The sequence below is a fragment of the Natator depressus genome, chromosome 8 (genome assembly GCF_965152275.1).
Source record: "Natator depressus isolate rNatDep1 chromosome 8, rNatDep2.hap1, whole genome shotgun sequence".
In the NCBI taxonomy this organism is placed as follows: domain Eukaryota; kingdom Metazoa; phylum Chordata; order Testudines; family Cheloniidae; genus Natator; species Natator depressus.
In genome coordinates this window covers 23,127,102-23,146,920 of record NC_134241.1, presented here as the reverse complement: position 1 = coordinate 23,146,920, position 19,819 = coordinate 23,127,102, and the positions used below count along the sequence as shown (strand labels likewise).

General features: G+C 41.3%; 1 protein-coding gene across 1 annotated transcript in view; it reads left to right on the top strand.

Moving 5' to 3' along the window:
- The window catches only part of CCNJL (cyclin J like), a 46,783-nt gene extending 27,414 nt beyond the window's left edge, over positions 1–19,369 (top strand). Inside the window, exons 4-6 of the mRNA XM_074960620.1 lie at positions 14,237–14,536; positions 15,359–15,518; positions 16,472–19,369. Of these exons, the coding sequence (XP_074816721.1) occupies positions 14,237–14,536; positions 15,359–15,518; positions 16,472–16,910 (899 nt within the window). The 3' untranslated portion in view covers positions 16,911–19,369. The remainder of the gene's footprint in view (positions 1–14,236; positions 14,537–15,358; positions 15,519–16,471) is intronic.
- The last annotated feature ends 450 nt before the right edge of the window (positions 19,370–19,819 follow it).

The window sequence follows — 19,819 nt, the reverse complement described above, 5'->3', positions numbered from 1 at the left end:
TGGGTTGTATTTTCAGCTCTGCCATTGGCTCGCTGTGTGACCTTGGGCAAACCACTTCCCCTCCGTGCCTCCATTTCCCCATCTTTAAAATGGGGATGACGCTGACCTAATGTGCAAAGAATTGAGATCAAATGAAAAGTGCTATCTATGAGGTAGGTATTAGTGTAATAAAGGGAACCTAGAGCACTTTGATAAATTCCAAATATTAATCCCACCTCCTCTCCCAAAATCAAATTTCTGTGTCATGTTTCAACTGTCATTCCTATTTTTTCCCCAAGATGACTCATCCTCAGGAGATGGGGGGGTGGGGTGGAGTGGCTTCTGCATTGCCTCTAATTTATCACTTAACACCTCCACACCCCAAAATGCCAAAAGGACATGCAGGAAGTTGAATGATTTTTCAGGAACAACACACTGACAGTCTTAAAACCAGCAGTGATTCGATCTGAGGTGACTGTGTGGGGTCACACCTCCAGAAAATGAATTAGAAAACTGGTAGACTACATGACCCTCATCTGTGTATGTGAGCCTGAAGAGCTGTTCTGTGTTTATAATCAACACCAGGTGCCTGGAACTGATTATTGAAATTAGAAGAAGGTACATGCTGGCCCACTAGGCATTGGAAGAAAGATGAAAACAGTTGGTGGATTTATGGATATAGCTAAGAGGAAGGACATCTCACAGGGGGTAAGAGCTCTTGCCTGCCCTGATTTCTGCGGACCCCAATAAGTTGGAGGCTTGTATCTGATGGGGCTACTGCCAGTTTCAAGCATTCAAAAATCATAAGTCAAGCCCCCAAACATCCTAAGATTGGCTTAAAAAATTTGAAATTTGACCCCTCCCTCTGTCTCTCTTCCGGCCCCCCCCCCCACACACACACTTTGGCTTCTTTTTATATGCTTTCTGTTTTTTGAACCTCTAGGGCTCAACTTTTAAAGATTTTTTTCAACAGTCATTTTAAAAGAAAAGAAAAACAGACTTTGTAATGTTTTCACCTGACTCCAGGAGCTTGGGGCTTTAAGAAAGATACCAAATTTGAGATTCAAGATAAAAATGTGAGCTGGAAATACTGCCTATTAATGGCATGGAAGTATCTTCACTTAAAAGGATGGGTTAGCAAGAAGCACATGATAAAACACATTTAATTTCTTGTAGCAAAAATGAGCCAGATGTGATTTCTCACTCCCCTTTCTAAGTCAGTGCATATTTATAAACCATAAAAGGAGAAGCTCTGTCCCTACATAGGGCTAAATTGTCTTATTTGTATTTCACTAGCACCTAGGGGCACCAGACAAGGAATAGGGACCCATTGTGGTATATGCTGTACAGAGAGACAGGAAAGAATCCCTGTCCCAAAGAGCTCTCCATCTAGGTTATGGGAAGATGCAGCAGGAAGATGAGAAGCTAGTGGGGCTGGCGGGGGGAAGAGGAGGAAACGTTAAGGCTATGTCTACACTACACAGCTTTCTGCAACATGGCTGTGTTGCCACAGCCATGCCGCCAAAAGTCACTTTAATCATTGTAGCCGCTGTTTGTTGGCTCTCCTGCCAACAAAATCTTCTACCCCCAGCGAGCAGTGTTTCCGTTGCTGTTCGCTTTAGCACTTGTCATGGCAAAACTTTTCTTTTTTTTTTTCCTTTGGGGGGGGAGGGGAAGGGAAATACCTCTGAAAGACAGAAGTTTAGTAGTTCAGTTGTCAGTGCAGACCTAGCTTTAATTGAGCCAGTTATCTTACACACCAGCTAGAGATCTCATTGTGAGCTGCTAGTGCCTCTATCTTGCCAGTAACACAAACTAGTTGGGAAAACTTTCACTCAGATGTGTATTGTCATCTAGTGGGTCAAGGAGTGAAGAAAAATGTAGTCTGTCAGTATTCAACTGCATACCACTTTGTAGCATTGAATGTGTGTTTCCTTCAGTCCTGGCTGGATGTGCTTGATCTGTGTATCCCACACTTGGTTTGATTGAATTGGGTATTTATGGGATGAAAAGCACTTGCATTTTAATGACTCTTCAAACTGACCGTCAATATTCCTTTTTAACCCACTCCTCTGTTGGACTCTGAAACTCTAATAAAACTAATTGTATGTCCTCTTTTAATTTCGTCACTGTGCAAAACCCCAGGAAGTCCTTCCTTCTCTCCCCCGCAAGCTCCCTGGTAAACACTCTGAGCTGCGCACTATAGCTAGGATCGCATAGCAACGTTTGCTTCGGGTACCTTTTGGCAGCTGTGGTGCCCCTTTTAAACCTTTATCTTTTTTTCCTAGTTAAAAGCCAGTGTGGGTAGGCAGTTTTAATCCTTTCTGGCAGACAGATGAGCTAATGAAATGTTCTTTTCTCTTTGACTTAAATCTGTTCCTCTTGGCAACACTGTTTCAGGCTTCCCTCTAACTAGCTGAACATATTTCTTTTTAAAGAAAGCAAGTTTTTCACACTGGGAAGACCGCTTGATTGTGACCAGAGTGGAGTGATTTAAATCTGATTTAATCAGGTTGTGGCTTTATACACCTAATTTACAACTTTTGCTATTGTAACTTTAGATTAAAATTTAGTTACACCTGCTGCTTCTTAAGAAGAACGCTACTGGGAGGACATCTTATTTCTATTGTACAAAACTGCTATAGGCAAAGAACAAAATATTGAAAATTTAAAGCCCAGATCCTGCACACACTTAAGCAGGTATGTAACTTTGCTCACGCAAGTAGTTCCATTGAATTCAATAGTTCTAGCTCATGTGCTTAAAGTTAAGCATGTGCATAAGTGTTTGCAGCATCAGAGGCCAACGTATTTTTGATTATTCTTTTCTTAAGAGGCATCACTTGAAAACAAAACTGCTTCAGTGTTTAATGATGAGATGTTTAGGTTTTTCAATGCATTAACAAAGGAATTGGAACTCTTTACGCATAGGCCAACAGTTGAAAAAATAGCCTAAAATCAGGATTCTAGGAAACTATTTAGGCACCTCAGAGTGGGATTTTCAAAAGCATCTAAGGACTTACCTATGCTTAAAATGCTGCAGCACTTCAGTGCAGATATTATCTACACCAATGGCAGGACTTCTCCTGTCACCACAGGTAATCCATCTCTCCAAGAGGTGGTAGCTAGGTCGATGGGAGAATTCTCCCGTCAACCCAGTGCTGTTTACACTAGGGGGTTAGGTCGGTTTAATTGTGTCATTCAGGGGTGTGGATTTTCATACCGAGTGACATAGTTATACAGACCTAATTTCCTAGCTTAGACCAGGCCTAAGTGACTTCATACTGATGGAGTATAGCCTGGTTGAAACACTTTCAGCTTTCTTGATTTGTAGGTATAGAATGTGTCAGAAAGTGGTGTTGGTTGCAAATCTAGCACAGGCTGTTTACCTATAAAAGTTGTATTTTGAGCTTGTGGTCCTACTATGAAACTAAAGGAACAAGCACAAAACATCTGCTTTGACGATTAAGGCTGTGAGAGGGGGGAAAAAGTTAGAAATAGTGACTTACAATATAAATTGATTTTTTTTTAATGACTTTTCGCCCTGATTGTGAGCTAATAAATCTGATGTAATGACTCTTCCTGTTTTCAAATTCAAGTAATTTAAAGTGCAGAGTGGAAGTAAATTGCACCGTGTGCTCAATGAATTGAGAAGCAACGTTGATGGGTCAGGCTGGAATTAGGGTCAGAGAAAACATGTCCATATATAACTTGATACAATCGCTGGGATGTTGTATTGGAAAGTATCTCAAGTAACTTAATATTACAGAATATTGTTTGCCATAGGACTTCTGCCTTGATTTCAACTTCCTGCGATGTTATCTACCTGCAATGTGACAATCTGAAGGGCTGCTTTGTTTAGAATGTTGTTTCAACTCCTCCAGCTAAAGTCCATATTGTAGGTCATAGATTTCTTCTGGTTGCTAATTTGTATTTAACATCCAACTTAGAAACTTGCTAAGGAGCAAAAGTGAAAAGTAGTTCTGAGAGCATTCAAAACAGTCAAAATTTGAACACCACAACTGAACTTAGCTGTCATTGTTTAAATTTAAAGCATGTAATAAATCATCTTGATTAAAGCCAAACAGGACAGAACTTTGTTTTCTTGATACTTTCCAGGTTGTACAGTCATGGATTGTTTTCCAAACTGCAAAAAGCTTTTGAAGATATCTGTGATTGAGTGGAAAGAAGGAGTGATTTAGAATTTATGGAGCTGATTGTTAATTTAGCTAGTCCTTAGTTTCACAAGAACACAGAGGTTCTTACAGAGATCCGCCAATGAACTCTTCTGAAATTTCTGTGCCAAGTGCTAGGATAGCTTTAGGTGAGTCATAAAGTCCAGAGGGGGAACTTTAAAAACTGATTCAAAATTATCTCCGAAAGTGAGAGGCTAATGCATGTTCTCTGTGCCCTAATTCACTCTTGAATCTTTGAAAAAAGAACAAGGAGTACTTGTGGCACCTTAGAGACTAACAAATTTATTAGGGCATAAGCTTTCATGGGCTAAAACCCACTTCATTGGATGCAGGCCGTGGAAAATACAGTTGGGAGAGATATAGAGAGAGAGAGAGAGAGACACACACACACACACAACATGAAAACATGGGTGTTGCCATACCAACTCTAACGAGACTCATCAGTTAGGGTGGGCTGTTATCAGCAGGAGAAAAAAACCTTTTGTAGTGATAATCAGGATGGCCCATTTCAAACAGTGGACAAGAAGGTGTGAGTAACAATAGGGGGAAAATTAGCATGGGGAAATAGTTTTTAGTTTGTGTAAGGACTCATCCGCTCCCAGTCTTTATTCAAGCCTAATTTAGTGGTGTCCAGTTTGCAAATTAATTCCTTTGCAGTTTCTCATTGGAGTCTGTTTTTGAAGGGTTTTTTTTGTTGAAGGATTGCGACTTTTAGGTCTGTAATTGAGTTTCCAGGGAGGTTGAAGTGTTCTCTGACTGGTTTTTGGATGTTATAATTCTTGACGTCTGATTTGTGTCCATTTATTCTTTTGCGTAGAGACTGTCCAGTTTGGCCAATGTACATGGCAGAGGGGAATTGCTGGCACATGATGGCATATATCACATTGGTAGATGTGCAGGTGCACGAGCCACTGATGATGTGGCTGATGTGATTAGGTCCTATGATGGTGTCCCTTGAATACATATGTGGACAGAGTTGGCAACGGGCTTTGTTGCAAGGATAGGTTCCTGGGTTTGTGTTTTTTGATGTGTGGTTGCTGGTGAGTATTTGCTGGAGTGAGCGTGAGATAGGAGACGTGAATCTGCTGTTCCCTCAGTCGGTCTCAGTTCCCATGTGCCTCTCGCGGCGGTGGAGTACAGGAGTCAATGGGAGAGCGCTCGGGTCGATTTATCGTGTCTAGACTAGATGCGATAAATCGATCCCCGCTGGATTGATCGCTGCCCGCTGATCTGGCAGGTAGTGTAGACATACCCAAAGTGTGAGCATCTTGCTGCGTTGAGTGGATTCTAGTGCAGGGGTCGGCAACCTTCTGAGAAGTGGCTTGCCAAGTCTATCTTAAATTAAGGCTTGGCGTGCCAATAATACATTTTACAATTACAGGGGCCGGCAGCCGGAACCCCAGACTGGCAGCGGGCTGAGCGGTCCTGGCCTCTGGCGCTGCTCAGCCCACTGCCGGCCCTGGGTTCCGTTCATCCAGGCCAGCAGCGGGCTGAGCTGGGCCAGCGGCCAGGACCTCTGGCTGGCAGGGGCCAGCGGGCTGAGCCGCTCAGCCCGCTGCTGGTCTGGGTTTCTGTCCGCTGGCCCCTGCCAGCCAGGGGTCCCAGCCGCCAGCCCGCTGTTGGCCCGGGGTTCTGTTCATCCAGGCTGGCAGTGGGCTGAGTGGGGCCAGGACCCCGGCTGGCAGCAGAGAGCCGCCAAAAATCAGCTCGCGTGTGTGCCTTTGGCACACGTGCCACAGGTTGCTGACCCCTGCTGTACAGGGTTGTACAGTATACACAAAACCTGTACAGTTTACTGTACTGTACTTTATGGGCGATTTAAGGGATTTTCAAGGGTAAACTTGACTATATGCAACTTTCACCTTATGCATGACTTTAGAACCTAACCCCCGCGTAAGATGCGACTCGCCTGTACTGCTCTGTGGCAATACCTGAAGAAGCTCAAAAATATGGAGGATGTTGTCATTTTCTGAAAGTTAGACAAGGTTTTTTGTTGTTGTTTTTTTTTATACCTAAGGAGTAGAATTAAAAATTGTCATGTCACCTGTTTAATCTGCTAATGAAATGACCAAGATGAACCAAGGAAAACATCACCTTGAACAGCAAGATCTTCCTGATTTTTATTTTTTTACTTTAATATTAGACTTAACAATAACAATTAAATTTGTTTAGCATACAGCTCTGGTGTTTAAAGGCTCTACCTGTTAGTTTGAAAAATGGATTGACGGGAAGATTCTACGGGTGTGTAGTAGCACTGATCACTGCGGAAGCAAAAAGGAATGATAACCTGCGTGTCACTCATATGTAACCATACATCAAAGCAGTTGGTTTGAATTTGTAGCAAACAAATAATCTGGAGAGACACTCTTTCTTTTTAGTGAATCTGTTTATTGCTGCCTTTGAACTATGTTTAAAATTTTGCAGTGCAGCAGGCATTAATTACTGCATTCTTAACTTCGCACCAGACTAACCCTCTCATTATTCCATTATCTGTTGATTGGTCACATACTGGGAATCAAATATGTGTGACACGGCTTCCTTTCAGGAAGGTGAATGGAGACCTGTACACACTGCTTTTCGAGTGGCAATGCGCTTTATAACTACTTTTTTGAGAAGTAGGTGACTAATTCTGGGGAAAGCCACAGTCCCGTACAGTGGTAAATGTAGCCTAAAGAAGTTGAGTGCAGCACAGCCATCCTGGCTCTGTGAAAATGTATACTCTCTCCTAATCCCATAGGAATTTATTTATGTTAATTACTTGGTTACTGTATACTTTTCCTAACCTTTCAATGACCTGATCTTAATGAGGCCCTGCCAGACAGGAAGAAAAAGAAATTCTGCAAAAGCAGGGCAAAGTTGGAGCTGCCTAAGGGCTTTGTGTGTCTTCCGTCTTGTAGCATGTGCATTTTAGCTTTCAGATAACATATCCAAAGAACAGGTTTCAGAGTGGCAGCCGTGTTAGTCTGTATTCGCAAAAATTAAAGGAGTACTTGTGGCACCTTAGAGACTAACAAATTTATTTGAGCATAAGCTTTCGTGAGCTACAGCTCACTTCATCGGATGCATCCAAAGAAGTTTTCTTTCTGAATATCGATCTTCTTTAGCTGCTGAGTTCCCCAGATCATGTTTCTCCACACTTGACTGCAGGCCTTCCACTGAGCCGCTTTCAAACTGTCAGAATAAATGGCCTTTAAATGATTTACGGAGGGGTGGTATAAATTAGGGGCTACTGAAAGCAAAGAACTGGGATTTGGGGCTACTATGTTCTAGTCTTGGCTCTGAAGCCTCACTTTATGTGAAAGTCAGTATGGTCCTGTCTTAATGGGTCAACAAGGAAAGATATGGCTTCCTTTATGGTTAAGGTTAGCTTCATAAAGTTAGTTTAACATGACTGAAAAGCCCTTTAGGGATGCCTACGCTAGGGAAAAGGCTTTTTTTTTTTTTTTTTTTTTTTTTTTTTTTTTAATGGCTAGCTCACTCACCTCTTTCTACAGTAGAGCAGGCCTTAATGCTGATTAAAACACAAGCTAGTATATTTGTAGGTGTTCAAAGAGTTTTGAATCTGAGTACAGCTATTGAACAGTCCATGTTTTATGGGTACTTGAGTGATTACCTATTGCATTGCAGTTTGGCACATTAAATAAGTGTATGTCATTAGATCTTTGCCAGGTAACTCAGAGCTCACTTTTGAGGGTGGGGAGAGAACTCGGTTGTAAAATGTGTGCATTTGTCTTTGAGACAATCCTGAACAAAGAGGGGAACTTCCGCGTGCTAGACATCTTTAAAAATAAGGAACTTATCCAGGTGCCTAAGGTGGATTTAGGAGCCTAATTTTAGTTACCTGTTGGAGATTTTGGCCTCTGAATCTTGTCTGTTCTGAAGTGAAAGCAGGTCTCACTACAGTAGACTCATTTCTTGATAAGCTTGCATGTCCCAATTTTTTTTCCCTTTGCGTGTGTGTGTGTGTGTGTGTGTGTGTGTGTGTGTGAAAAATCTAAAATCAAAATTCAAATGGAAACAGTAGGGGAATAAGCTTTATCTCTTCAGTTATTATACTCACAAAATACTGAACATATAACAAAGTTTTATTTTAGCTGTTTCCTCAGGTGAATACCTTGAGCTTTTTGCTATTTTCCTGTACTGACAATTCTGATTCAAAACTTTTGTTGATTGGTTTTCTGTCCTACCTTAATGTTCACTCTCCTTGGCCTCTGCTTTTCTTTTAACTTTGTACTCCCACGCTCTCCAGCTGTCATGAGTCTGAATCCTAACGTTTCATTAATCCTGTTTTGTTCTAAATCTGTAAATGGATTTTAAATATCTGGGTCTTTTCCCACTCCAGCTATTCGTGTAGCGGAGTGAAGTGGAGAAGTATTGTCTTTTCAGGCTGATGTGGAGGTGATGTTCTCTGGCCCTCAGCACAAAGGATGGAAATCAAAAACTGATATCTGCAGACGGAGGTCACCACTGTGGAGGGAAAAGGAACTGATGAATAAATGACGGTTTTGGTTATATCTGCACTCATGCTTTTTATCACATTTCCAAAGGGTGATAGCAAAGGGGTGGCAGACAGCGCTTGTGTAGACTCAAGAGGAAAGGTAGTCTTGTTAAAAGAAGAAAGGCCAGTGGCTCGGGTGCTAGCGTAGCATTTGCGAGACATTCGTTAAGTCCCTGCTCTACCGGACTTCGTGTGTGACCTTTAGGCCATGTCTGTGCTGCTACCGCACAGCTATGACAAGGCAGCTGTGCCACAGGAGTGGCAGGGTGTAGGCCAGTGGTGGGCAACCTGCGGCCCACACTGCTTCCCGCAGCTCCCATTGGCCGGGAACGGCAAACCGTGGCCACTGGGAGCTGTGGGCGGCTGAGCCTGTGGACAGTCAATGTAAACAAACTGTCTCGCAGCCCACCAGTGGATTACCCTGACGGGCCGCAGGTTGCCCACCACTGGTGTAGACCCTTCCTACATCAACAGAAGGGTTGTTCCTATCAATGCAGTTCATCTACTTCTCTGAGAGGCACTACTGCACCTGCACCAGGGATTAGGTCGCCCTAATAATGGCACTCAGGGCCCGATTTCTTTTCACAACCCTGAGCAATGTAGTTATGTCAATCTAACTGTTAAGTGTAGGCCACGTCTTAATTTCTCTGTGCCTCCATTCCTCATCTGTAAAATGGGTATAGTAGCACTTCCCTGTCACAACAGGGGTGTCTGAAAGGATGAAGACTGCGAGTGCTGAAATACTATCGCAATGGAGGCTATTGGTTAAAACAACAGTGTGTTGACTACCCTGGTCCTCCAGCATTGCTACCACTTGGGTAGCAAAGATAGAAACTTAAAGAAAAATGCTAAATGTGGGTGGCTATAGAGACTTGATGTGCAGCTAGATTCCGCAGAGCTGGGTTGGACAGAGACAAGCAATGCTTGGAATGGCAGAACAAAGGTCAGAAACTCTGTAGCATTTCTTAATCCACTTGCCCAGAGCACCTCTCCAATTTTATTGTAGGCCTCATACCGCTGCAGGCCATATAGTTATTGAAGTATGTTTCCATTCAACCAAGAAGGTAGTATTTATCCACCAGATTGATAGAATGTTTAGAGGAACAATTTGGCTCTGCATTGGGAGTCTCTTCTGACTTCCTTAGCAAGTGCTGCGTATTAAATATAGTATGTATAGGGCTACGTGCAAAGAACCCTTTCTCTGTGTGTATCTGTTTTATGCCCTATGAGTTTGAAAACATACTGTATTTAAAAATTTTCCCCCATGGATAGGTATGTAAACAAATTCAAGAATACTAGAAGCACGGGTACTCTCCATTGGAAGGAAAAGCCTAAGTACATGGTATAAGCTTCAACTTGCCAGCTTGTTTCTGGGATCCAGACCTTCCATGTCTAGCTTCAGATAAAGACTTTTTTTCCCCACAGGGAAGTTGTGAAGGATGGAAAGTAGGCCTTTCCGATGGCAGCCTTAACACAGTAGAACATTGCAACGAATGCGTATAATTAAAAAAGGTTTAGACTTTGATAAAAAACAGTTTGAGTGTTGAAAAATAATACTTCTGGTGCAGGATGTTGAAGGGAATTCACTTTAATCACAGCTGACTTGTTCCATATTGAAAGAGAGAATGCATCCATCTGAGTGATTTAGGGCTTCTCTATATATATGTTGGGAAAATTTTCACCAGTGTAACAGAATCTATTTAAAATTGATCTAATTATATTGGTGCAAACTTCTGATTTAAATCTTTTCAATTGATTCAGGTTTCCAAGTGTGAACCAGACCTAAATCTGGCAGTGACTAACCTTTATGGTAAATTATTTTAGGACATTTCTCCACTGCAGAGTTAATTGGGATCGTTGATACCTGGGATAGCACAGCCTGGGTATGTGAGCAGCCACTCTGCAAAGCAATACCTGAGTTTTGTGTCCTGGCTGTTGCCCAAGCTTTAGGCTATACCCCAAGATGAGCCATCAGCCCTGGCTGAAATGCGAGAGAGGGGGATTTGTGTTTTGAAGGGTAGGGGAATTAAGGATAAAACATGAGTGAGAGCCAGAGGTAACTCTGAAGTGAAAACATACCTTAAAAGTTGGTGTGTAAAAGGGAAATGACAGGGTTTTTAAAAACTTCTTTAGCCCCTATGAAAGCCTGAAAGGGTGTGGATTTTTCTTTTTAAAATAAGTAAATTAAATTGGCATTCGTAATTCAGGGCTTGTTGGCAGTGAGACTTTGGTGATGCAAGTATTTGTTCTAATCACTAGGCAACACAACTTCAAAAGTACCGCTGAAGCAATTTATACTTTTTAAGGTGTATTCCTCTCCCTCCCCCCCCCCCCCATGCAACCCAACGTATTGTGTGTGCATATTAAAAAAAACAAAAAAACATATGGGCATATGGGTAGTGGTGTTGATAGTCTTGGTATCACGGCAGGATTCTTCTGTTTCGAGCAGTTGTTTAAAGCTTTCTGAATATTTGTAATTTTAAAAGTGTCCACTTGCCCGTTCCAGTGAAATTGGTGGTGTTAATCTCTTCATTGCTCCCTTTTTAGTTCTGCTAGGATCTATTGAATCGTTACCATGACGAGGGTGCCTTGCAAGGCATATGACCGAGGTTGAGGGAGGGTGTTATGGTCTTGTCTTTAAGCTTGTAATTTGACCTAACATAGCAGTTGGAGTATTGAGCTTCTCATTTAGGTTTCAGAGTAATAGCCGTGTTAGTCTGTATTCGCAAAAAGAAAAGGAGTACTTGTGGCACCTTAGAGACTAACCAATTTATTTGAGCATGAGCTTTCGTGAGCTACAGCTGTGAGCTGTAGCTCACGAAAGCTCATGCTCAAATAAATTGGTTAGTCTCTAAGGTGCCACAAGTACTCCTTCTCTCATTTAGGTGGCCAGCATTGTAGAAGGGACTAAGAATACTTTGGTACCTACTGGGTTAGAGACCTATGGAGTGTCAATGCTGCTGGAGAAGAAAACTGGAGGGACTATTTGCACTAGAAAGAGCTGAAATTCTGGCTAAAATGATATACAGGCACTCATCTTCAGCACATCATTCATGAAAAGAATGGGTTAAGTGCGTGTGTTAGTTGATTTCTTGAAGCAAGTTTTTACTTGACAGTAACATGATTTTCCTGATCAGTCTGTCTATATACTGTAGCATGCTCAGAAATTGAGGTGTTTTCCTGTCGCTTTCCATGAGAAATCTGGGAGAATCTGAGTTTTTAAACAAAGAAATTGAATAAATTGATGTCAGTGGTGGCTAAAACCCCAACATTACCAGAAAGGCATTTGTCAATAGACAAGTGAAGTGTGTATTTTTAATAGGTTACAGTTTTTATGTGGACTCCATTATATACCCAATCATTAAGAGTACACATTTTAAATTAGACTATTATTTAAAGCAGTTACATTTTGAGTTAGCACTGTAGCTACTGCCCTGTTCTTTCTATATTTAAATAGCAAATGCTTAAGTTCAAAACAGTTTTTTCCCCAAAAAGATAACTTGCTATAGAAATGGCTTGTTTTTTCTAGTATGTATTTCTAGTACCTGAAAAGTTAAATGTCACAGTTCATAGTTTAGCAGATTGCTTTGCTTAGATACATGCTTATCTTGGATTTCTGTTCACTTCTGAAACCCCGTGCAGTATAAAACTCTTGAAATAGGAGCAGATTCTCTTTTCATATTGAAATACAGTTTTCCTACAGAATGCATTTGCATCTCCCAAGATGTGCCACCAAGCTTTTTGCTATGTATAAAAATGCTAATGAATTCCAACATCTGCTTCTATAAGATCCTGAACAAATGTTCAATAGATAAATTATTGTTAAGTAGATGCAGTCAATCTAATTCAAGATGGCTGCAAAGATGGGGTTACTTAGTTTTAAGGCAGAAAGCAAATTCTAAATCAGAGAAAAGTAGATGGATGGTTAAACTCAGGAACAAGTTGTTTAGACCACTTGTTTGTTTTTCAGTTTTAACAAGAAGGCCTTTGGTGTCTTGAGACTTCTCTGGAAGTATATCAGTGTTTTCTTAATTTATCTGCACTTGTGCTGCAGGGAGCTGCCTTTGTGTATCCAAAGGAAGAACGGAGTTGTGGGTCTTGCTGATATTTGATCTCTGGACCAAATTTTAAATCTCTTGTCTAACCATATCCTAAGGCTTTCGTGATCGTGGGGTTGATGTGTACTCCTTCAGCTACTGATAGCTGTTTGAATACTAGAACAAAAATGTATGGATTTAGCAGAGGGAAGATAGAACAAATACAGGTCTTGTTCTTTCCCATTTCTCATCGCACTTTGTATCCTCTTATTTTGCATTATACTTTATAGGCTCTTCTTCTTACAAACTTCTTTATGGTGACTGATATTAGGTGTGGGGGGGTTGTAGTTACACATTTACGACCATCTGAGCCTGAGCTGCACTGCAAAAACTACCCATTGCTGATGACAAGACTCCGCACTGGGTAAGCTGAATATGGAATAACATCAGCAAGGGTAAACAAAGGCCAGTGGTGGTCTGCACTGTTCTAAAAACATGCTTAAAATCGGCTTGGATTTATTTGGATGGATTTTGGGGGGGAGGAGTTTTGTGCTGCTTTTTAAAGCACTGGGATTATTTATCTGCGACAATCGAAGTAGCACCAATAGGACCCACCAAGGGTTTTGGGTCCTATCGTGCTAGGTATTTTACTGGGATGCGCTAATTAAAAATCTGTGCAATTTTTTATTTTATAAATTTATATTAATACCACATAGAATAATCTTATAAATGTTCTGTGCTATATGGAAACAAGCTCCTTTTGAGATCCTTGCACGGAAAATATTACTTAATTGCAAATTAACTTCACTTTTTACATTTTTATATATATGTATTTTTTGGTCTGACTCTGTTCCTAAACCTTTGAATGTGATATAAGTCCTCATGGGGAGGTGGGCTTATCCTTTGGGAGATTCGTTTAGGATTCCAATACCTTTGGCTGGGTCAGTTTCACTAAGTCTTTAAGGAAAGACAACATTGGTGACACAACTTCATAATAGTGCAAGCGTGTACCCATCACTATAAAGTTTGCTATTGTCCTAAGTTGTATGGGCCTCCTTGACTTGCATGTATCTAGTGTTGGTATTTGGCATATTAGAGTTGCTCTTAAAGACAAGGAAGCTTATATTGAAATATACCTTATATTCAGATCATGGCAAGACATCATCAGACCTCACTTCCTGCCTTCTTCCCTTGCCCCAATAAATACTTCTGGAGCTCACAGTTCACCAGTGCACCAGAGCTGCACACCTTTGTCTTGCACAGATAGACCAAATACAGTGTTTGCACAGACCCTGGCAGTTTGCATATACACCACCTGATCAGTTTTGGGTTTAAGTCCACAAAACTCCAGCTAGTCCCACTAGAAGAGCAGGTTCCCCATGCTGCATGATGGATCTGTGAATTCTACATGCTTACTAATGCACAACTAGTGCCAGGATCCTTTGAATCTTGGTGACCTTGGGCTGAGTTTGTTTTTGAGTCAATTTTGAAATCCATCTTTAATTTTTTAATTTTTTTTTTTTTTTTAGGCAAATTTGAAGAAAAGGAGGATCGCGTTCCAAAGCTGGAGCAGTTAAATAACTTGGCTTACATGTGCAATGTGAACGTGGTGCTAAACAAAAAAGACCTGCTCAAGATGGAACTGCTACTCTTGGAAAACTTCAACTGGAACCTCTGCCTGCCGACTCCAGCACACTACATTGACTACTACCTCTTCGCTTCTGTTGGTGAGAAGGACCTTCATAATGGCTGGCCCATCACCTCCCTGACCAAAGTCAAAGCTTTCATGGAGAAATATGCTTACTACTTCCTTGATTTCTCAGTGCAAGGTAATCTCTCAGTCCAGCTGTGAGAGGTGGGATGTGTAGAGATTTACCCTTGAGTAGTCTTCCAGTGGGCTAATGGCAAAAATCCATAGCAGACAAAGGCTTTTAAAACTGGCACAATGTAAGTGCAATAAAAATACCTGCAAAGAGCAATATCTTTCCTCCATATTGCTACAGACTGCAAATGGTGCATATTATCAAAGGCACTTCTAGGGGAAGGGTTCTTCCCCTAGAAGAGTCCTTATGGCCCTCTTTGCAAGCATCTAAAGCAGGTTGGAAATGCCCAGCCCTAGAACTTTTCTGTGATGCCCCTAGTGAGAGTCACTAGAAATGGGGGTTGTGGATTTTAACTTCCTTCCTGAGGGTGAGATGTTTTGGAGAGCTGCTAAAAAGCCAAAGGGGCTCACTGTCTTGGCTGCAGCAAGATTTGAACTAAGGTGTATTTTTGATTCTTGAAAAATTGGGTTAAAGTTTAAGTGCCCAACCTTGTTTTAGTTGAGACCCTTCCTAGAAACTTGATTAGGTGTCAGAAAATGCATTCAACTTGCATGAAATGGAACCGATCCGAATGGCTTGCAGGGGATAGACGCCCACAGCAGGGTCATAGTTTGAAATGTTCCATCCTGATTTGTGGAGGCTTTTGCTGGGCACAAAATGCCACTCTTCAGCCTGTGTATCAAATATGAAGACTTAACTGTTCACCTCTGTGGGCATTTGGCATATAGGTTTAACTCGGTCCACCTTGCTGCATGTGCACAGAGTGAATGGAACTCAGAGTGAATGGTGATCGGTCAAAGCGTAATATTATTTTTAAAATTTCTTTAGATTATGCTTTCCTCAACTTTCGACCATCTCTGATTGCTGCTGCTTGTGTGTGCGCCTCACGCATCTGTATGCAGATTTCTCCCTCCTGGACCACACAGCTCCAGCTGGTAACGTGTTATTCCTGGGAGCATCTTGCCCAGTGTATCGAAATGATGCTAATGTAAGACTGCTGGAACAAAGTAACCTATTCCTCAAACTCTTAATAGACTTTCTATTACTCTCCAAAAAAGTAGAGATGAAAAGACTCCAAATGGCATTTAATGTAGCAGTAATTAAGATCACATGAGATTAGTACATCTCAACGCATATCAGCAAAATTGGGGATTGGGGCAATCTTTCTAAATATTGGTGCAGTGGTAGCACATGAATCCATTGAATCAACCAGAATGGTAATCAATTCATGCAACTGGGTGGGTAGGCTGCACAAAATTTGACTTCCGTTATAGCTTCTGTGTAAGTAGCTATCCATCCTTTGCGAGGTTATAACACTTTTTAGTGTATGAAGTATTGCTGTAAAGTGATAGCAATATTCCCCTTCCAGCAAAGACATTCCAGAACTATTCACTTTCTCTGTCTCTCTCACTCACTCACTCACTAACTAGCCCCAGGAGAGGAGGTTGCTTGTCCTGTTGTGATAGCCCTGGCCGCCGTCATGATCTATGTGGACGCAGGCAAGTCCTGCTAGCAGAGACTGAAAAGGATTCCCTTATTGGTACTCTGCATTTATGGGGTCTTGATACACAATACAGCTGCACGTTTTAAAAGATCTCTCCACGCTAGAGACCAAATGTACCAAAATGCCCACTGAATGTTTTAATGGTGCAGAATGGTCATTAGTAGATAGAAATGGCAAGTCTAGTCAAAGTGCCGACGGGAAATATGAACATTAGTGAGGACAGGAAGTTCTTTTTAACTCTGACCTCTGCAGGCTAATAAGCACCCAAATCCTATGCCCATCAGGGTCAATGGGAAAACTTTGTACTGACCGTGTAGGAACAGGCTGGCAAGGGGAAAACTGAAAATCAATTTGTAGAAACTCCTCAGATATTTACACCCATTCTGATAGCTTGCATTTGCTTGACAACGCTGTGCTTTAATTTTTGTTTTCTCTAGATATTATGAGAACGATGTCAAAGAAGCCAGCAAATTGAAAAAACAAGTAACCTTGCAGCAGCAAGTAGTGGGAAGTGTGAACCACCAAACCACAACTCAGGTCCTGTTTCAGCAATCCAGTTATCCTCCACTAGCCCAGCACTCAACTACCCTTTCACAGTTCCAGTCTCCAGTGCAGGATTTGTGCTCTGCTTACCGTGACTCCTTGCAGGCCCACAGGCCCAGCAGCCTACTCTCTGAGAGTGCTAGCACCTCACTGCATTCTTACTCTGCTCTGCAGGCCAGCCTTCAACCTTCTGTGCAAACTCTTCCCATCCAAGGACCTATCACGATGCAGGTAGCTATAGCAACAGAACCTAGACACTGCATCTCCATGGCCTATGGCAGCAGCTATTTCAGTGGACATCACTCCTACACAGCCAGGTGTTTTGACAGATGACTGTCTAGAAAAATGGTGACGTGAGTGAAGTCTGAACAAAGGGCCCCATGGGATGAGACCCAAATGTATATCTGCAGCGAAAGGAACAGGAACACAAAGGAACAGAATCTTTACAACTAGTTGATTCCGAAGACGTTTGCTCTTGAGACCCTTTTTAATGTAGGTGCCATTCCTGCAAGGATTGGGGTATTGTCTTTTAATAAGACTGAGAGAAACAGAAATGCAATAACATACATCACTTTAGGTTGTCACTTTGAAAAGCATCTTGTGTAAGAAGTTACACCCTATGGGGCTTACTAGCTTAGTCTTCTGTACAGCAGGCTCCAGTTAATCACAAATGCTAACACTTGTGATTTTAAAGGGTTATTTTGAGCAGGAATGCCTGGAGGGACTTCTCAAATAACATTCTTGTGGGAGGTTATTGTTGAAAGTGGCGTCTATCCAAAGGTCTTTCTGACAGTTTATTCCACTGGAAACTACCACTAAAAATGATGATATAGAAGCTTCTTGATGCTATCTGGATGAACAATCCCAGTCTGTGCAAAATCTCTATGTAAAATGTTGTTTTCCCTTTCCTTGACCTGGAGTGAAAGTAACCCAGATGACCATCAAATCCTCTTTGCCTTAAAAGTCCTCTTGGATTTGGATGCTGTGCCACTGAACAAAACCTCTCTGCCTTCATGTAAAAAAACCTCAATCTTAAATCACCTTTAGGATTTTTAAGATGCTGCTGCCTTATGTGACTGGATATAATTTGTTTAGTAAAATTGTTTACAAGCTACATCAGGGATCTAATGTTACTTGAAGAAAACCCCTTGGAAGAAAATTCTTATATATACACTGAAGGGGTTCACTGCCTTCAGTTAGTATTTTTGGGGATTAATGTATTGTGGTCAAAGTGAAGTTTAGGACTGAAGAACTTGTACTAATGAAGAGGAGGTGGAGAAGGGGAACCAGTTAATTCTACCATGGAAATTAGGAATGGTTATGCCTTTATTCTAAGACTGCAATGTTAGGCTGTACAGAACTTTGGTCTTTAAATTCCATCTTGGAGCATTCTAGCAAAACTGGGTTAAGGGTACTAGTAATTTAACTGAAATGAGAATACCTGCTACCATGTATCCAAAGGGTTATGTTTTTAAAATCATTTTGAGCTGGAACTTCCTGTGTTTGGTCAAAAATTCTATGTAGGATTTGTATGGTAATGTAGATAGTTACAAGTAACATGGAGACTTCTGCTTGGGTGTAGAACACTCACTTGATATGCAACCACCATTCTGTAGTTGCTGAAAGCCAGTATTCTTTTTTAAAGGTTCTCAGGACAGCAGTATAGACAATGTGCAATATGCTTTTACTCTGAACTGTGGCAAATGCTGTTTGTTTGTTTTTTTAAATATCACGTTAGACAGTGCTGTTTAAGTTATATTTTTAGAGAATTTAGTTTTTAAGGGATGTGTTGGGGGGTGGAGGGCAAATCTCTCTCAAAAATAACCTGTCTGCTAACATTTGTTTTAACGATGAGGGTCTCCTTAAAAATATTGCATACTGTAATTTTGTGTCACACAGTAAGATGACCATGTCCTTAGCAGAACAGGCTAGGAAAGTTTAAAATCTATTTCAGTTTTTAAATTTTTTTTTTAAGTTACAAATCCTAACAAAACTGAAGAGGTAATGCCTTACAGAAATTAGTTTAGCAACTTAGAGAATTTAGTTCACTCTTTTTTATTCTGTTTGTGTATTTATATGGAACTTTTTTCCACAAGGTTTTAGCGTATCTTAATGACTGTTATAGTCGGCCATTGAGCAGACTGTAAAGAACCTCTTAAACATGCAGGGAATATTTTGGTACTAGGGCATTTCTGACTGTGGAATCCGTGTTTTTTCGTAACCTCTCTAGAACAGGTCATATGAAGTCTTGAGTTTGACAGTCTGCAGTCACTCTTTAGTGACCATTTCCACTGCTAGCTTGATGAAGATTGTCCAATAAACAAAAGACCTGTATCTGACTACTTATTTGTTAATACTGTCTGCGTTCTCACAGTGTATTTCTCCTAAAAGGAGCCAGTGAGCTTCTGCCCCCACCTTGCACAGAGTAATCCCTTGGTCAAGTATCTGTGTATAGAAGCTATAGCTGTCGACAGTGCTTCCTGGGACACAACAGAAAAGTACTCTTGGCAAGTGTGATACACAGGATGAATTAACAAATGGTATTTCCATGGTTTAGGAAACCTATGCAAGAAGGCTTTGCAAAAAAGGAATTGTAAAGGATCAGGGAGGTGCTACTCACTGCTTCGGAAGTGAAGAACTATTCCAAGTGTAAGATGTGGCAGCATACAAGGAAGCAAGAAGTGAATCAGGGAAGCAGTCTAAGGAGCAATTAGAAATGATGCAGCGGGACTGAGGGCATGTGGTGAAATGACCGCTTGTGATGTGACCAATACATTTCTTGGGCATCCTATCACGCTGCTTATGCAATTTTTAATTCTGAATTGGAGAGTACGCCTCTGCAATTTTTCTTTCCTTCATGGTCACTTTTTTCTACACATGTCCTTTCCCTGGGTTCTCTCAATTTTGCTCTTTATGTCCTGTGCATAGATAAGCCCCAAAACAAAGCTCTGAAAGAAGCATATAGAGGTTTCTCAGAATAGATGGGCTAAAAAGCCCAATGTTGCCTCTTGTTTTGGGAGAACATATCTTCTGCAATGCCTCTGAATGCTGGCAGGAGTTCCACTTTAATTTCCTGGCTAGTGTACATTTAAGCCACACCTAATTTTGTGTGTGAATTTCCTTTTGTCTTTAATGAAAACATGCCACCTCTGGAAGTAGCTAATGTAGGAAAGCTCAGACAACTGTAATGTAACTGTAAACCTGATCATGTCACTTACATAGCTGCACAAAAAGCTGGGTGA